Consider the following 18,632-nt stretch of genomic DNA (forward strand, 5'->3'; position numbering starts at 1 on the left):
TCATTTTTTGCTTTATTTTGTCTGCAATCTCGAGCATAGTGTCCAGGTTTACCGCATACGAAACATCCGTTCTTTGGACCTTTATGACCGCCAGAGTTCTTGAACTTGTTATGTTCTTTCTTTGGTCCAAGATGACTCTTTATGCCATCATGTCTCTTCTTTCCCTTGTTGGTCACAGCGTTTGTTTTGAAATGAGTAGGGGGTTCTGATTTCTCCCTCTCCTTCGATTCCTCCTCGATTCGAAGATGTTTCTGAATTTTCTCCAAGGAGAAGTCCTCGGAACTGTGCAACAATTTCTTTCGGTAGCCTTTCCATGAAGGTGGTAATTTTGCAATAATTGCACCGACTTGGAAGGTCTCAGGGATGTCTATTTTTACTGCCTTTATTTTATTGACCAGAACTTGCAATTCATGCACTTGGGGAAGAATGGGCTTAGAATCTAAGAATTTAAAATCGAAATATTTAGATATTAAGAACTTCTTCGTACCTTCCTCTTCAGCCTTGAACTTGAATTCTAGTGCCTTCCATATTTCTGTTGCCGATGGATTGTCTGTGTAGAGGTCGTAGAGACGATCAGATAAAGTATTCAGAATGTGTCCACGGCAAAGCAGTTCGTCCTCCTTGCGTTTCTTGCGCTCCTTCTTGAGTTCTTCCGAATCATTTTCTGTTGGTTCAGGTATTGGTTGTAGGTCGGGATCAAGAACATAGTGAACCTTCAGGGCAGTCAATAGGAATGTCATCTTGTCTTGCCATCTTGTGTAATTTGTTCCATCAAATCGATCTAACTTGACAAGATCCTGATTCATCACTTTGATGCTTGAAACAGCAGCGTCTGAAGCCATTATGTTACTAATACTTTTAAGATTGTTAGAAAATTCGGTAAAATTAAATGGATCCAGGACTGAATCGTGATTGAGAATCACTTTCCTTAAAAGTATTTCAAGCACTCTTTTATTATGTCTTAGAGTTGGAAAATGCAAGAACACTCAGGATAATGTCAGCCTTATTTCGAGTCTGCACAAGACAAGTGAAGAACCCGAAATGCAAGGAAGGTTTTCTGGAATTTGGAAGAGAAATTCGTTTTTAGTTCTTGTGTTATTTTTCTGAATAAAATCATATATTTATAGGAGATATGGATGTTGTTTCAAAAGTTTGCAACCTTTGATGAAACAACACCATTTCACCATAAAACACAATGTTTCATATATGACACTATTTCATGAAAAGATATGAAAATTGAATTCAAAATTCAAACAAAACAATAACTAAAAAAATTGAATTCAAATCATTAAATGCTATTTAACTCTTTTGTCATTTTGGAACTAATATTGCAAAACAATTTCCAACATTAGTAACACTAGTTTGACCATAGGTCCCTGTGGGTTCGATATCTTTTAAAACTAAAACGACTGGACTGTGCACTTGCAGTCAAGTACCCGATAGACTATATTTTATATATAGTCACGACCAATATCAAGTTTTTGATATATAGTCACAACCAGTATCAGCATCTTCAAACGCACCTCTTGCATACTCAAGTAAGGTCATTATGAGAGGCGTCCTATATGTTGGACAATTGTTATTATCTCCAGAATATTTTAAGAAAACCCTTATTTATTTAACTGTTCAATAGATATTCCGGAGATGCTTTTCCGAAATTATGGGTGACATTTTGAAATTTACATCACCTTTGCATGTCATATATTTTCGGAGATGCATCTCCAGAAATATCTAATAAAAGAACCAACTGCATGATCACACAATCATTGTTGACATAGTTGGTTTTCAACCAAACCCTTCACCCTGAAAACCCTTCATTCTCAATCCATTTTTTCACTTCAAATCTCCATCCTTTTGGTTCATCATATCATAGGGAGTAAAAGAAGATAGAATTTCAGGTAAAGAATCTTCTTTTCCCTATGCATTGCTCATATTAATCTTCCATTTTTACTGAAAAAAGTTACGTCGTGTCCGGAGATGCATCTCCGGAATAAGATAATAGGGTGCGGTTCTAGAGATATATCTCCGGAATCAATATGCTAGTTAATGAGTGGTCCATATTGATCTCTGCCTTATATAAGGTTATGTGTTTTTATGTTATATTTCGTACAAACTGAAAATGTCTCAAATGTCATAAATAAACATCCATTGATATATCGCAAAGGTCTCTTTCCCCGGCTCTACACCCGAGAGAACGTTTAAGCTCACCGATTCCACCTCCCTCGAATATATCAAAGACAAATCCAATATCCCTAACCTTATAGAGACAAATGAAGGATTGTGAAGTCAGAGTACCGTTCATCGTCGATTGACAATGGAGGGAAGATTGAGTTTAGCAAATTTGAGCTCAAGGCACAAGCGGATGTTATGGCTATATGGAATACGTATTTCCGTTTCAAAACAAAAATTCCACTCGAGTTGAAATCGATGTTACAAAGATCGATCAAAGATATTCTGAAGATGTGCAAACGTCTACGGGAATATTGAAATGTAATATTGTAGTTTATGTTATAATCATTGTAATGTTTATTTTATGTTATGAATGTCAATTTCATTTTGAAAAATTATTTTTCTGTTGATTCTGATACTGGTGAGTCTCTTCGGAGATGTAACTACATAATTCATTCCGGAGATACATCTCCAGAATAAAGTAAACCAAACAAAAAGCGTAACTCAAAAGACATAAAAGATAAGGAAGTAATGAAGAAGATAAAAAGATAAAATGCAAAGATAAAAAAATGTATAAAAACCATTAAAAGAATTAAAATATATAATAATAAGACCGATAAAATATATAATAATTATTCAAATTTTAAGATTTATTATCTTAAAATTTAAAATAATTCAACTAGGCAACTAAAGTAAAAAAAATTAATAAATTTATTAACGTGATTAAATTAAGTGAGTTTTTTATTCTCCAGCTATATGTGTTAAATATCAAAGAAAATTATAGATTACTCATGCAAATTTTAATTTTAGAGATTAAAATCAAAATGATTTTAAAATCATTTGAAAGAACAAGATATAAGAACGAAAATAAAAAACAAGAGATCAAAGAATTATTTAAGTTAAAATTATAAAATATAATAATATTATAAATATGAAGAAAAAAAATTAACTATTTAGACTTGACAATGTCTATTTTTATGCAATAGACTAATTTACAGTGACGAGTGTGAAATTACAATTTTACTACTCAATCAAATTTTCCATCTTGAATCCGAACCATAAATGGACTCTAAATTTTTTTTGTTTAGAATGTAATGTTAAATCCAAAATATAGCGGTAACTTCTTAATTTCTAAATGACGAGGCTCTAGGGCAATTGTATTTATTTTTCAAGTAAAAAAAGGGCAAGTAGCTTTGTTAAAAAGTTAAAATCCTAGTAGAGAAATTATTGAGTATAACGTTGTCTCAGAAACGTTTCATTATCAAGTGTTTGTAATTGAAGTAAAACATTAAATATGTACAGTTTTTATCTACCATCAACAAAGGTTCTATGGTGTAGTGGTTAGCACTCAGGACTTTGAATCCTGCGACCTGGGTTCGACTCCCGGTAGGACCTTCTTTTTAAAAACGACTTTTTAGCTTACACACGCTACTGGTTTTTCTTCTTGCTTCTTGTTAAAAAGCGTTAATTTTATCAACATTAATACATTATGGAGTGCAAATTATAATCACTTCTTTTTATTAATGAGTGGGGTTAAAAAATGGTTAAGGGTGTTCAATTTTGATTCATTAATTACCTATTTGTGTCTTATTTAAATAAAATGTATATTATATTGTAGACTGCATATTAAAAAAATACAATACATTTATTTATTCTCTTTGTTCTCATTGATATTTATTCTCTTTACATCTATTTATTTTCTGTATTGTTTGGTTTGATTTTCAATTTCATATGAGTTTGATTTTTTCTATTTTGTCGGTTTAATTATAGGTAACGTTGATGACAATCAAGATCGAATGAAGCTCAATAAAATGTCTTGACATGCATCAATTCGTATGAAAAGAGTTTGACCCTCAGTGCTAGTTCATTTCATGATGATGCGTCAACTTTTAGGGCCCACACATCTCCTGCTTCGTCTTCTTGGAGGTGGCAGATGTCACCTCTTGATACACCAGAAGCCCCTCAATTCCTGGTTGATGCACTCGTCGTCGATGCGGCCGTTCTTGGGGAGTTTGGAGGAGGTCCGTATGACTTATCAATCATGTTACTTAAAATTAAATCAGACAAAGTAGAAAAAATCAAACTCATATAAAACACATTGAAAATCAAACCAAGCAATATAGACAGACAAAATACGGAGATGCACTTCTGTATTTTTGAAAAATCAAATTTTGAAAAGTGCATTTCCGTATTTACCTGCAACTTAGAAGAAAAAAAAGCAAATGATAAATATGCATGGAAACCAAACATCCTTAAAACACACATTGCCCATCTAAATTACTTATGAAACGCATTGCTCAATTATAGTGCTCATATACTGATGTATAATACACAATTTGATGTCCAATTTTCACAAATGCATGTATAAAAAAATTAAATATAAAAAAATTGGATTCAAAAATTTATCAAATGTGAGTTTGATGTTGAGCACTTCAATTGATATTAGATGTTGAAAGTAAAAACTTAAAAGTGAGTTGAGAGAGTATGGAAATGGAGAATAATGAGGGTCTCGTGCTCTTTTGATTAAAACCCGTCTCAAAGAATATTTCAATAGATTATATGAAAATGCATTTCCGTATTAATTTTTGACAAAAACTAGAATTTAACTTGCTTACGAAAGAATTGTGTGTAAAATGGATTATATCCGAAAATACATATTCGTATTCTAAAGTGGTTTTAGTTTTAGTTTTTCACAGCGTGTGTAAACAATCCTTAATATATTTAATAAAATAAGTTTACATGTGTATTTTTCACTGTGAGAACAATCCTTAATATATTCAATAAAATAATTTTAAGAATGAAACATATGTATATAATGAAATAAGTTAGTCAAAATATTTAATCTAAATAATATCACAAACACATTTATTTTTCTAACGACGTGAAACTTATATTTTATTTTCAAATTCATCTTTCCAATGTTCCAACAAAATTACTCTCCTTTTTTTCTCCAACTTGAGTATTGTTCCAGTATTTATATTGAAATGAGTTGAGATCCTTTCTACTGAAATGCATCATTGAAAAAAGAGACTAAAATACTCATTAATTGGAGAAGTTGCTTGACAAAGATTAAAATTAATAGTTTTTTATAATGAAAAACTGCACAGGTTGACATACAATTAGACAGACATTTAATAAGTTAATATTATTGAAGAAAAGCTAAAAAAATTGGCTTATGATTATAATAAAATAACATAACTTAAGATAGAAATTTCAAACATCATACTTAGATAATGAAAGGGACAATTGAGTTTTGAGACAAGGGTCCATTTTCAAACTAACTAATTAGTGGTTTGAAAAGGTATTGTACATCACACGAACGATGATTGTCAATTAATTAATTCCGTGATTTCATTTAAATCCAACCAAACCACTTATTTATCTATTTATTAAAATAAATTGTCTAAGAAAGTAATACAAATGCAATGCTTGGGCAGTGAAATTGAATGGTGGGACATAAAATTTCTCCAATAGATGAAACATTGAAAATTGCATAGTAACAATTATCTTTATAAATCAAACGAAACAACATAACTCTTCCCTTGGCTCTGATTGAATAGACATGTCAATGCTTGTGCTCACAGTGAACTTATTTAATTCTTTCTGAGCCGATCATAAAATATAGCTGGCTCTCAATATTCTTACAAGCATAAAGTCTGTGATCATAACACCACCATAATGTTAGTACTCACTCAACTTAGTTTCATAATAGAATCATAAAAGAGTGTGGATCATCACTCAATAACAAACTTAGTTGTCACGCATGCTGTGCTTTAGCGAAGCTTTAAATTACTATAAATTACGGTGGTTGTGGTCATATTGATCAATCGCAGAAACATTAAAAAACCTTGATGTCTAACATGTGTTTGGTTCTGCGGTGAAAAGAATTGATTTTGAATGAATTGATTATGTAAAATTGATTCCAGCTACAGTGAGTTGAAGATAAAGTGATTTATGTTTGGATAAATTTATGTAGAAATGAGTTGAACACTAAATTTCAAATTAAAAATCACGTTTATACTCACTCAAGCTACAAATTCTAACTTCAAGTTGAATCAATTCTACTTTAGATGAATCAAATACCTCAAAAACATTCCAAAATCAATTCTATACTTCCACATTCGTGGTTGCACATTTTTAAAACCTTGATTAATACTACATTTATATTTATGTTTAATAACTTATAAAGCAAGGAATTCATATACCTGCATTGCAAATGCTAAGTGAATCAGTGTTGCTTCAGCCCAAGGCTTTCCTATAAACTGGGAGATAAAAAATGATTGAGTTGAGATCTTTCAGAAAATTATTGCTATTAAAGTGTAATGTAACAAACTAAGTGTAAAATAAGAATATACCGGTATGGTGACAGCAGGGAGTCCAAGGAAGTTTCCTGCTATGGAATACTGATTAAGTGCAGCTGAAATCATGGCGACAAACAAATCAGATTTTACATTATCAAAATCTTTGGCGAGATGTAATTGGTTATACGTGCAAAACTCTTTTACAGTGATAGTGTATATAAACTAATCAAATCTATAGTCAAGTTACCCGGTCTTCAGTACATCACTTTAGATTTGGTTTGCAGTCACACTGTATGTATTAGGCATGTTACCCAAGGAAAAAATTGTTACAATATTAAACAGAACGGTCTGTGTAAAGATTGAGAAAACGGAACAAACCCTGTAGGTGACGACACAAATCAAGCTATCCAAAATGATCATGACAAAAAAAAATACTCATGACAAAAGACTGATATAGGAGCCATCATCAAAGACTGCATATTTATGTTATCTGCTTCTGCAAACCTTGATGTAAACAAAAAACCCCATTTATGGGTAGTTACCCAGATTTTTCATTCTGCATTGTATTATTTCTCTAATTATCAAACAAACACAGCAACATTCTCCCATTAAAATAATTGTCTATTACTACAGAGAATCATATTCCTAAAACAATTGCATAATCAAGCTAAAGAAACTCTATTCATCATGTTAAGTCAATTCAGTCCAGTGAGCACATTAAAAATTGGTGACTTATACCAAAGTACAGCCAATCTATCAATCAGCCATCAAGTTTGCCCTAGTTCATTCGTTACTAACCAAATGAACAGAAATGGAACACAATATTCAAAATCTGACTGATTGTCCCACTAGAAACACACCAGTGCTGCTTTCTCAAGTTTCAAAACCTTAATCTTCATCGGAACTGCTATCTTCGGAAATGTTTTCATTGTCATCTGATTCATTTTTACCCTGCAGTTGAGCAACATGATGAGAGCAATGTAGCTGGATAATAGCATGATAGTAACTGCAAAAGATACTTACTGCCATGTTTTTGTCCCAATCCTTTATTCTTGAACTTGTCAGCATATAATTATCTCGTAATGGAGCCCAAGAAGGTTGTTCATCTTCTCCATTGCCTGTGCTTGCATTAGCCTGCAAATGCAAAATCCAAGAGACTAGATAGTTAGACAATAAATGGAAATTTTCTCATTCAAGAAACAGTTGCAGCAGTTTATACAAAGAAAATTAGTATTGTATTAAACGTAGTAGTGTAGATCTATAACATCTATTGATCTATCTTATTCTTTTACTCCTTTGATGATAGCAGTGTATACTAAAACGGAATATAATATATCTAAGTTTAACCAGTTTGACAAATGGCAATTTGTCTGACCAGATAAATTGAATAATTTTGAAGTAGAAGACCGAATAAAAATAATAACATATCAAATTAAACATGTTTCATCTCAAACTAATTTATAGCTCACACATGGTTCTAAAGAGAACATAGACGCTTAAGATTTCTTACATTACTAAGAACAAATCTATGTCGTCAACAAAAAAGGACTATCAATGAAAAACGGACTGAAAGAGGATGAGTTGTAACAATCACCTTTACAGAGGTGCCAACTGCTGGCTTCCCTAACTCCGAAAAGAAGGCTTCTTTGGTGCGTTTTCTTAACTCTGCCACATGTTGAATATATTAGGAACCACAATAATAAAACAGATAAGGTAAGAACTAGATTAAAAGCTAAACACAGAACTCTGACATGGATGGATCCATTTGGGGCAGTAGTATGGTTTCAAGTTACAACTGCTCCTATTTTTCAACAGTTTATACGAAATAGATTATGGTTAACTTTTTCCTCTAATACTTGGAGTATGATATCATGAACAAGTCGTTGGCATGGTTATCATAAACAAAATCAATGTTACTAATAGCGGATTGTGGAAAATAGTAGACCAGCAAAAATCTACTGCGCGATATACTGAATATCATTACAGGAAAATATCCAAACGCACATAGCGCTTGAAAGAAATCAATAATATATAGACAACGGAAACTATAGAAACTACTATAAATACAGCACAACATAGCACGTACATGCTTGAGAGGTTTCTGCATTAGGGTGATTGCAGGAGTAATAATATTCTGACTCTTCAGTTATATATTTCAAAAACATAAATTTTTTTCCAGTATTGAAGTTACAGCCGCTATGGTCGAAGGCCCTAATAGATAAACCGGGATAGCTTCGCGCTTTTCATTTATGAACTCTTCTAAATCCACTACCTATAATGCTATAGCACCTCTATTTGATAACACTGACAAAATCAATAAAATTAAGCTTGTTTGACAAAAGACATTATGTTAAATTTCCCTGTATACTATATAAATTCGAAACAATTAATCCCCCAAATGAGATTTCTTTTCCATTATTTAATTCAGTTATTCTGCAGGTGGACAACTAACTTGAACTTTTCTAATGTCACACATTTTGTTGTTGTTCAACTTACCTTTGGCATCCCTATTCTTTGAGGGGTCCAGTCCTTTCTGAGCAACTTGTGCCTTGTTGACCTGAAACCGGTGTAACAATCAATTCCTTTGATTTAATAATGCTAAAGATACATCGCAACAAAGAGAGAGAGAGAGAGAGAGAGAGAGAGAGAGGTGAAAATTAGGAAACAAAATTAGGTTATATGGCCAGACAGACTTACAGCGTTGAACAGCTTGACCACTGAAAGAAATCGGTAGTAGTCCGTGTTCATAACAACAGTCAAATCAGTAAAAGGAAATGGAACTCACTAACAAAAATAAAATAGACCTCTATTCAAAAGAAAAAGAAGCTAATTTACCTCCTTTGGTTGCTACACTTATTAGAAACTTTTCGTGTGAGTCCAAATAAGTAGCAGGCTTGACATGTCCCTTTTCTGCTAGCTGTAAAAACCAATAAGATAGAAATTGTCAGACTGATTACCAGATAGATAATATTTTGGGATATGAAAATTGGAGATACACGTAAATTTTAGTACTGATTGGGATATCATTAAAATCAGTCAACTTGAAATTTAAAATTACCATCAGCTTTTCCTTTTTTGCCTCTCCCTTGACCTTGCGCTCTGCCTCCTCTTCCGCAAGCTTTTCTATAACAAGATTCTTTTGTGCCGACAATACTGGACCCTATAGAGTTCTCCAAGTTTTAAAAAATACCAATTTTCTAATTCTCTAATTAACATTAGCATGTTGAAAGATCACCTAGCTTACCAACAAGTCATCAGAAACACTCTTCTTTATGATACTCTTGAAGGCCATCTTGAATGCTTTACAACCTTCGGTGAATTTGGTAATTCCTGGCTGAATTTCATCGCCGTCTTCTCCTTCATCCTCGGAGAAACTAACTTTCTTATCAGTAACAGACTTCTTCTGCATTCCCTGTCCTCCTTCATCTTCAGACAACTCTTCATTTTCTATGTCTTCCTCCTTGTGCTTTTTTTTGGTGAAAGATACTACACCTCTAGTCTTCATCGGTGCAGCACCTCTAGTCTTCAAAGTAGCAGGGGCAGCTGTCTCGTTTTCATCATCATCATCAGAATTATACTCTAGTGCTCGCTTGTGGTAAAGTTTCTTCATTTTTTGGTCGATTTTAACTTTCCTCTGTCCACGTGGTGGCTGCATCACTTTTGGTTTTTTATTTGACTTTTTGTGGCCTTGGTTCCTACCAAACTTCCTCTTTCCCAAACCTCTTCCAGATTCAACCACTAGTGTTTCTTCAGCCATTGAATTGTTTTATGATTCAACCTATATGTCACACATGAAGATATGTCATGAGCTGAGCAACTTTATAAATGCAAAACGATGATTTTCAAAGTATTAACAGAAAATAAACAACTCTTTCTAAAAGTCCCAGATCAATGTAGGATTGTGGAGAAAAATCTTATGGAAATAGAAACAGGATTTAACAGAGATATAGAGATCCAGGGAAAAGAGAGAGAAATTGTTAACTGATCATTGAATTCTTATTTTGGACCCAATACATCAACTTCTGTTGACCCAACTTCTTAATTTTAATTAGAGATTATCCTTACTTTCCTCTAAACCTCACTTACAAAATTTAACAATCTTACTATTATGTAATTGATGTAAAGATATTTAAATTCAAATCGATTCAAAATAAAAAATCACAAAATCAGAGATAAGATGCAGAGCAAATGTTACAAATTACACAAACCAAATATTACACAACAAATAAAATAGAACTATAAAAGCAAGACATTGTTTCAGCAAACCCAGTTCAAAATGCAAGATGCAAGATAAATTAGAGGGACTGCATAACCTGCAAATAATACACATATCCTTCTAAGGTCTTATGCATCAAGAGTAAAATCTAAGGTCTTTGATGATAAAACCATTATTACTAACAATTGAACTTAAGCATAATGATGAATATTGAATAGCAAGCTGTGGTTTCTCTAATTGTTAGTCAGCTACATAATCCATCAACCTTCAAGATAATACATGAAACACAGAAACATGATAAACAGAGCCAAAAACGAAAAAGCTAATAACGAAAAGTGATTTTGTGACCTTCACTTCTGATTTTGCTTTCCCAAACTTCGATTCTGAACGAAGGGAATTGAGAGTTACGAGGGTTAGGGTTTTTCAATAATCAGTTCACTGGTTGTATTCACTATTCGCAGTCTTAGGGATCTTCACGAATTAAAAATTGGAAAATAAAAGAACAAATATGTATCGGATGATGGTGATGGATTCACGATGTAAAATGTTTTACACCGATAATAATATATAGTAATTAATTTCTTTTAGATATGAAGAATTGATTTTGAAGTGTTTGTTTTTTTAAAATAAAATTTATTTTATCTTTATAATTGATTTGACTTGAAGTAATAATTTGTAGTTTTTTTTAGGAACATTCTGAATGTATTTCTCACATATTTTTGTTTGTTATCATGCCTCCCTGTAGTTGTTATTTTGTAAAAGGATTGACGTAGATGTCTATTTCGTTTTATTTATAATTTTTTTTTTGGAGTTTATTACAAAATTTGAATATTCCATTCAACAATTGAAATCCTGAAAAATTTAAGCGGGAAAACGAATTTTGGATAATCTTTTATTCTTCATAATCATAACTAAAATATCCTTAAACTCTTTCAAAAAATTTATGCATTTTTATTCAAGATTTTTATTTACAAACATAATTCTATTATATTTTGACATTAAAAGGTGCAAAATCGTCGGGATTTATAAGTAATGTATATCTATATCATTGATCATCATTTAGATGAGCTGATTTTTCTTTCTGTAATATAAAACATATTTCAAATATATTAAATCCGGATTCTTGAAGGATTTATACGGAAATTAAAATTCAAATGCGTTAAATGTTGATTGAAATTGTCTTTTTTTTTATTGGTTGCGGGTATAGTGCACTTTGATGTTGTGAACAAAGTTAATGCATCTAAGGATGGTAATTCATAATTACCCCAACAAGTTCTATCTACCATGGGGTTGGAAAAGAATTTACCAATAAACATGAGTTTGCTTTATGTAAGCATATGGTTAGTATAAAGACCAAAAAAAAAACATGTGCTTCAATGAGGTGTGAAAGAAAGGGTTAGTATAAAGGACATATTAGAAAGTTGAAACGCGATGACACAATGCAGGACATATTAAAAAGTTAAAACGCGATGACACAATGCATGACATATTAGAAAGTTGAAACGCGATGACACAATGCAGATGTTCTTTTAAGTTACACTGATACCACAAGACAAATAATACAAGGACATTTAATATAATGTGTGGTGTACATAATAATAGTTTGTGATACCCGAACAAAAAATGTTAGAGGTAGTCGCGGAAGGGATCAAATAAGTCAAGGGTGAAGATGCAAAAATTGTCAAACCTTAGATGTTGACACATTTTTTTATGCATTTTAATTTCCATCTTAAAATGATTCATGGATGTAATGTTAGTTTGATATTTTTATGGATGTAATTCATATACATTTTGATGTGTTTTAATGTATATCTAACATTACTTGTATAAACATTAGAACTAAGGTTTTGATTTGTTTGCATATAATAAAATAAGTACTTTCAATTGGTCTAGTGGGAATCAGACTAAATCTGGATTTCAATATCCAGAAAAAAAATTGTGCTTGTCTGCTTGTGTCTGCTTTGTACATGATAAAAAATTGGGAGAGACCTTTTGGGGTGAATCTGAATATCAATCTCCAAATTATCCCCGAGACAATAATATATTTGGATGATCCATAATGGTCTAAAACTTATATAAATATGAATAATATATTTTTAACAAACACTCCAAAATGAATCAATATTAGTATATTACATTTGCTTACTTCAACAATGTGACGTCTCTTTTTGAATTTAGGGTCATAGAGAATACCTCTTTTGTAGACCTGAAATCCATACTAAAGAATCTTTTTACACTATATCGACAATAGAAGACTGCCTAAGATCGAGTATCATTCACCCATGATTGATAACGAAAGAAATATTAGTTTTAGTAAGTTTGAGCTGAAGAACGATGGAAATGTAAGTGTTATGTGGAGTATATTTCATCGTTACTTAACTAAGGGTCCAATCAAGGTGAATGTGACACTTGCGAGATTAACTTACGATATTCTAAAGATAATGACATGTCATGACCCATCTATTGGTGATGAAATGTCAAATTAATGTTATGCTGCATCTAAGTTATTTTATATCTATGTTAGGTTATATTATATATTGTGTGTATGTGATAAAGATCGATGTTAAAGTTATGTTATGAGTTATGTGTATGTGATTGATAGAATTGTATTTATTTTTTATTAATTTGTATTTATTTTGATCTGATTTGACATAATTTTAGGTAAAACATAATTACAAATAAATAAATAAATAAATACATATTAATACAAAATAAATATATATTCTATCGATGACAACAATCGGGTGAATTCAAATTTTAATATTCGGACAAATTTCAAAGACAACATTGAATTTGTATTATGTGTATATGCATAAGGTGAAATTGAATTTCAATCTTCGGACATACCTACGAGATAACAAAATGTGAATTGTGTGAATTGTGTGTATATATGTGCATAAGGTGAAACTGAATTTCAATCTTCGGACATACCTACGAGATAAGAAAACGTGAATCCTGTGAATTGTGTGTATATATGATAATAAAAGGGTAAATTCAAATTTCAATATTCAAACAAACTTGCGACTTTGTATTGTATGTGAATTATGGATATAGGCGATACCATAGGGTGAATTCCGATTTTGTTATTCAAACATATTTTTTAATTACATTTAGAGTGATTTTGAGATTAGATTTGTAGTCTTACGTATGAATTCGAAATTCCAAGCAGTACAAAAAGGATATTTTCGAATTTTCATTAAAGTGGATGAGTAATGATAAAGGTGCCGTGAACAATTCTCCTTCAATAATGTGAAATAATAATTTGCAAGTATAATTGATATAATACTTTAAGAAAGAAATTTCAAACATCATACTCATACAATGAAATACAGTTAGTTAGGCATAAACGGGACCATTTGAGTTTTGACACAAGGGTCCATTTTCAAACTAACAAATTAATGGTTTGAAAAGGGACTGTACATGACACACGAATGATGATTGACCATTAACTAATTCCAACCGAACCACTTCTTCATTAATGTACTTCTTAAAACAAATTGTCTAATACAAATGCAATGCTTTTGGTAGTGAAATTGAGTATGTGGTAGGACATAAAGTTTCTCCAATAGACGAAACATTGAAAACTGCATAGTAAAAATCATCTCCAATAGATCAAACAGGACAACATAACTTCATTTTCCTTTGATTGAATCGACATATCAATGCTTGTGCCCACAATGAGTTTATTTAATTTTTTCTCAGCAGATCATAAAATATAGCTGGCTTTCTGTATTCTGACAAGCATATACTCTGTCATCATAGCGACACCATAATGTTAGGTTCATAAATTTGTGGATCACACCACTCAATAACAAAATTTAGTGGTCACACATGTTGTAACGTTACAGTAGCGTTGCTAAATTTTATTAACTTGTAACGCAAGGAACTTATTTACCTGCATTGCAAATGCCAAGTGAATCAGTGTTGCTTCAGCCCAAGGCTTTCCTATAAGCTGAAGACCAATTGGTAAACCCAATTTATCATATCCAACCTGTGTCATAAAAGATGATTCAGCTGAGTAGTGTAATCAGTAATGTCACAAGTGAGAGTGTAAAAGAAGAGTAGAGTATAATCGGTTATACCGGAACAGTGACAGCAGGGAGTCCGAGGAAGTTTCCTGCTATGGAATAGCGAATAAGTGCAGCTGAAATAACGGCCACGAACGAATCAGATTTTACGTTACCAACATCTTTTTAACTAGCATGCACAGCTCTAAGTGTACTGTCAAATCGAATCTATATACCTCCGTTGACATAGTCGAGTTCGCCTGTCTTGAGTGCATCGTTTTGAATTTGGTATGCAGTCACACTGTCATGTCATATGTATTAGGCATATGTTACCTAAGAATAAAAACTGTTACATATTAAAAATGTGCTAAGTTTGAGAAAGTGGAACAAACCCTGTCATTGGCGACACAATCACATCTGCTTTGGAAAATATTTTCTTGTAAAACTGCAATTGACGGTTCCTGTATTCACGAAGCGCGTAACTACGAATTAGTCCTTTTGCATGTATGTGTATGAAAACTAAGTCATAAATTACCTCATCTTCTGAGCTTTAATATACTCCATGCTGCTGAAAGCACTATAGATGTTAACTGCTACCCTTGCATCCCATCCAAATTCGGCTAATTTTCTGAAGATGTAATTTTGTGATGTCAGTAATCATAACTCTTCTTAATTTAGAGGAAAATAGAGTAAACTCAAGGGTTTAAAATTCCATACTTATTTCGAAAGGAATCAAGAGCAGTGTGACACTCTGATGCAATTGTTAGATAATGTGCTAGGCGCATCTCTTCGATTTCTGGTAAAGTTACATCTTCAATCTTGTATATTTAAAACAAAATTTGCAGGTTAGTAATAAGAAATCACTTTACTCAATGAAAGTTCCATTGGTTTTATTAGAAGCTGTTTTGCTCAGAATAGCTTATACATAAATACTTATATGATAAACGCTTATGATATAAGCACTTAATTATGCAGTTTGGGCTATATTTTGGTACCTTCCAACCATATTGACCGTGGAGTTTGCTCAGAGCATGAGAACAGCATATTCTGATATCATCACTACAATCATCAAACCACTAATTTATGAAATCAGTGGTTAAAGGACATAGCAAATGTTAGAACAGCTTATTTTTTCTAATATATGAATAGAAAAGCAAAAAATATTTATAATAGCATGAAAAGGTATTTCTGACCTTGTCATACTTTGCCAACTTGATGTCTGATAAGGACTTTGTTAAAGGCAGCAGTGGAAGATTTATCTTGGCCTAAGATATTGCTCAAAATACTTTCATTAGTTTACAAATTCACAAGAAAATTGGTATTTTATGAAACGGATAAGTGATCAAAATCACTTGGAATTTGAAAAGAAAAAGTTCTTACAGGCAAACTAGAGGGCTGATGAGACGGAATTTGGCCGCTGATTGCTGCGTAACTGTAAATATTGAAATTTTAGAATCTGTGAAACCAATGTTAAAACTTACTTGAAGAAAAAAATATCATGGTAAGGACGAGTACTAACGCGATCAATGAATCCTCAACCGTGCCTGCTAGTATTCCAACCATTCCAACTGTCCAGTTTAGAGGAAGAACTCTGAATGTAACAAACTATTGTTATTCTAAATCACTACACAACATGACAACGACAATCCTCCCCGAGTATATTTCAATCGAACACTCACCCGTCATGAGGTATACGGCCAAAAGTCGGTTTTAGACCGACAACACCACAAAGTGCTGCAGGCATCCTTACAGAACCTCCCCCATCGACACCAAGAGCAATAGGACACAACCCTGCGGACACCACCGAAGCAGATCCACTGGAAGAACCTCCTGCAATCCTATTGACATCATATGGATTTCTAGAAGCCCTGTGGAGTGTATATAAACAGCTAAGCTCTTGTCAATACAAATTCATTAATATATAACTTAGTAGGCAAGGCACCGAAAAATGTAAAAAAAATGTGAATACAAGTACTATAGTATATATAACTCATGGTTTCTTACCCGTAATGTGGATTTATACCGCTAGTTCCCGCGCCAAGTTCATGCATATTAGTCTTTCCAACAAGTATGGCGCCGCATAATCTTAAACGCTTAACGCAGCAAGCGTCATCCGTACAAGACCTTTGTTTATGCAGCCATTTTGTACCCCCTACATGACGGACGCCATTTAAAGATGCTCAAGTCGAGTAGTGAATAGAATTTACGAGCTAACGCATGTCAAATTTTGCACTACCTGTAGTAGGATATGGTAAACAGTCTATTTCATCCTTGACAGCAACAAGAACTCCATCAAGCACAGAGATAGGTTCCCCTACAAAAAACAACATGCACCAAATTAGTATCAGAACTCAGAAGAAGGTTGGAACACAAGACCTATCCTTTTGATCTATCGCTTCGATAAAGTACCTTTCTGATACCGAAGAGTTGATTCATTTGCTTGTTTTAGTATATCTTCAACATTGTAGTTGATGAAGAATCCCATTTGAAGTGGAGGTTTTGAAGATTCATTAACAGAAGCTATAAATCTTTCTGCAACCATGTTTGGTGTTATATCTTGTGAGGTGTAGGCTCCGAAATAGTCCATTATGGTCCACCGATTAAACGAAGCTTTTGTTCCATTAATTGGTTTTTCCAAAGTTGTAGGTAAACAATCTATTGCAAGATGAACTTTTTCTGGTGAAGTCAAAGCAGAATCCAAGCATTTGATTTCTTGTTCTTTGTGATCTGCTAGATTAAACTCAAAATCATAAACACATTAACACGAAACGAAATTGAGTTATGATCATTAAAAGAACCTAGTTGGAAATAACAAACCTTCAAATTGATGTGAGGGAACATAAAGTGGTGATTCTTCTATATCTGCATTTGTAATATGCTGCAAAAAAGTTGAAGATGTTCTTGAATCAGAACAAAACTTCACGAAAACATAATTTTTCGAACAACTATAGAACAAGATCATACCTTATGAATAAGATTATTTCTTTTCAACATATACAATAGAAAATTTCCAAATATACTCTCCAACAGCCAACTGAAAATCTTGACCACAATCCCAGCCATGCGCGGAGCTATCATGATCATGATTGTTGAATATTACCATTAACGAAGCGAAAAAACATCATAACAAGCTTTCTATAAAAGAAACTATACCAGTACTTTCATGTCATAATCAAATCAAGAAACTTATATATGAGATGTTAATAAAAAAACTATAAGATTATGAACCTTTAACATTGGCTTGGAGATAGAATTCAGTGCTATCAGGGCCTAAGTTCACATCTGTCACAGACTTGTAAACCACACCTTTGCTTTTGAAGAAATCCATTAGTCTAGGGAATTTGTTAATCTTTAGAAGATGAACAGAAAAATGGAAATATATATATATATATATAAAATAGATGAACTCGATGTACATATATTACTAATTTTCATAATGATGATTTTGACTTGGATTTGGATTGATAACTACTAGAAAACATGTCATTTTCATTAACAGTGAGTATTTTGCATGAAAAGAACTAAGAACTCAACATTATATTCCTCTTGCTATTCTTATTCCTGATTATATATACATAGAAGAATCCAATGTAAATATATATTTAAAAGCTAGATCATTGCATACAGATTTAGTTTAGTGCATTAAAATTTGAGTGGTCCATTGAAAAAAAAGTTGTTATATATAATGGTTCTAGCATTTTTGGGGTTGATTACTAAAAGTCCTATAAATTTCGGCTATTTAATGCTTTAGCCATAGCTCTATGCAAAATTTTCGTTTTAAATTAGTGATAAGTTTATTTGGAATAACGATTCTCATCTACTTGGTTGTTGTGGAACCATCTCCTAGAGCCGTCTAAATGAAGTAATGGAGTAGGTTGAATTTGTAAGATTTGATAATCTTTTCATTTATTTACTTTTCTCTAATAAAGTTGAAGAGAT

At 32.4% G+C, this 18,632-nt stretch overlaps 2 protein-coding genes and 1 non-coding gene across 5 annotated transcripts; 1 reads left to right on the forward strand and 2 right to left on the reverse strand.

Moving 5' to 3' along the window:
• Positions 1 to 3,492: 3,492 nt before the first annotated feature.
• Positions 3,493 to 3,564, forward strand: TRNAQ-UUG (transfer RNA glutamine (anticodon UUG)). The gene has a single exon. It is a non-coding gene; the product is annotated as a tRNA-Gln (tRNA).
• Positions 3,565 to 5,606: 2,042 nt separating this feature from the next.
• On the reverse strand, positions 5,607 to 11,217 carry LOC127100579 (uncharacterized). Of its 3 annotated transcripts, none has more exons than XM_051037810.1 (12): positions 11,035 to 11,217; positions 9,715 to 10,248; positions 9,529 to 9,630; positions 9,306 to 9,387; positions 9,168 to 9,187; positions 8,967 to 9,027; positions 8,065 to 8,135; positions 7,494 to 7,604; positions 7,331 to 7,421; positions 6,525 to 6,586; positions 6,375 to 6,431; positions 5,607 to 5,825 (listed from the first exon to the last, which is right to left on the reverse strand). In XM_051037810.1, exons 2-9 carry the CDS (start codon positions 10,225 to 10,227, stop codon positions 7,359 to 7,361), a joined length of 1,023 nt encoding a protein of 340 aa, XP_050893767.1. In that variant the 5' UTR covers positions 10,228 to 10,248; positions 11,035 to 11,217; the 3' UTR covers positions 5,607 to 5,825; positions 6,375 to 6,431; positions 6,525 to 6,586; positions 7,331 to 7,358. The 3 variants fall into 3 exon arrangements, with proteins under 3 accessions (XP_050893767.1, XP_050893766.1, XP_050893765.1); XM_051037809.1 differs by having other exon boundaries at positions 7,269 to 7,421; positions 11,035 to 11,216; XM_051037808.1 differs by having other exon boundaries at positions 6,525 to 7,421; positions 11,035 to 11,216.
• Positions 11,218 to 13,936: 2,719 nt separating this feature from the next.
• LOC127100580 (fatty acid amide hydrolase) lies at positions 13,937 to 18,319 on the reverse strand. The gene is made up of 18 exons (XM_051037811.1): positions 17,922 to 18,319; positions 17,658 to 17,764; positions 17,511 to 17,571; positions 17,103 to 17,420; positions 16,930 to 17,007; positions 16,698 to 16,845; positions 16,373 to 16,561; positions 16,213 to 16,284; positions 16,074 to 16,125; positions 15,887 to 15,958; positions 15,689 to 15,769; positions 15,411 to 15,511; positions 15,229 to 15,321; positions 15,086 to 15,154; positions 14,930 to 14,994; positions 14,769 to 14,830; positions 14,582 to 14,677; positions 13,937 to 14,436 (listed from the first exon to the last, which is right to left on the reverse strand). Exons 1-18 carry the CDS (start codon positions 18,109 to 18,111, stop codon positions 14,374 to 14,376), a joined length of 1,917 nt encoding a protein of 638 aa, XP_050893768.1. The 5' UTR covers positions 18,112 to 18,319; the 3' UTR covers positions 13,937 to 14,373.
• Positions 18,320 to 18,632: the final 313 nt, after the last annotated feature.

Source organism: Lathyrus oleraceus, chromosome 7 (assembly GCF_024323335.1).
Source record: "Lathyrus oleraceus cultivar Zhongwan6 chromosome 7, CAAS_Psat_ZW6_1.0, whole genome shotgun sequence".
Classification (NCBI taxonomy): domain Eukaryota; kingdom Viridiplantae; phylum Streptophyta; class Magnoliopsida; order Fabales; family Fabaceae; genus Lathyrus; species Lathyrus oleraceus.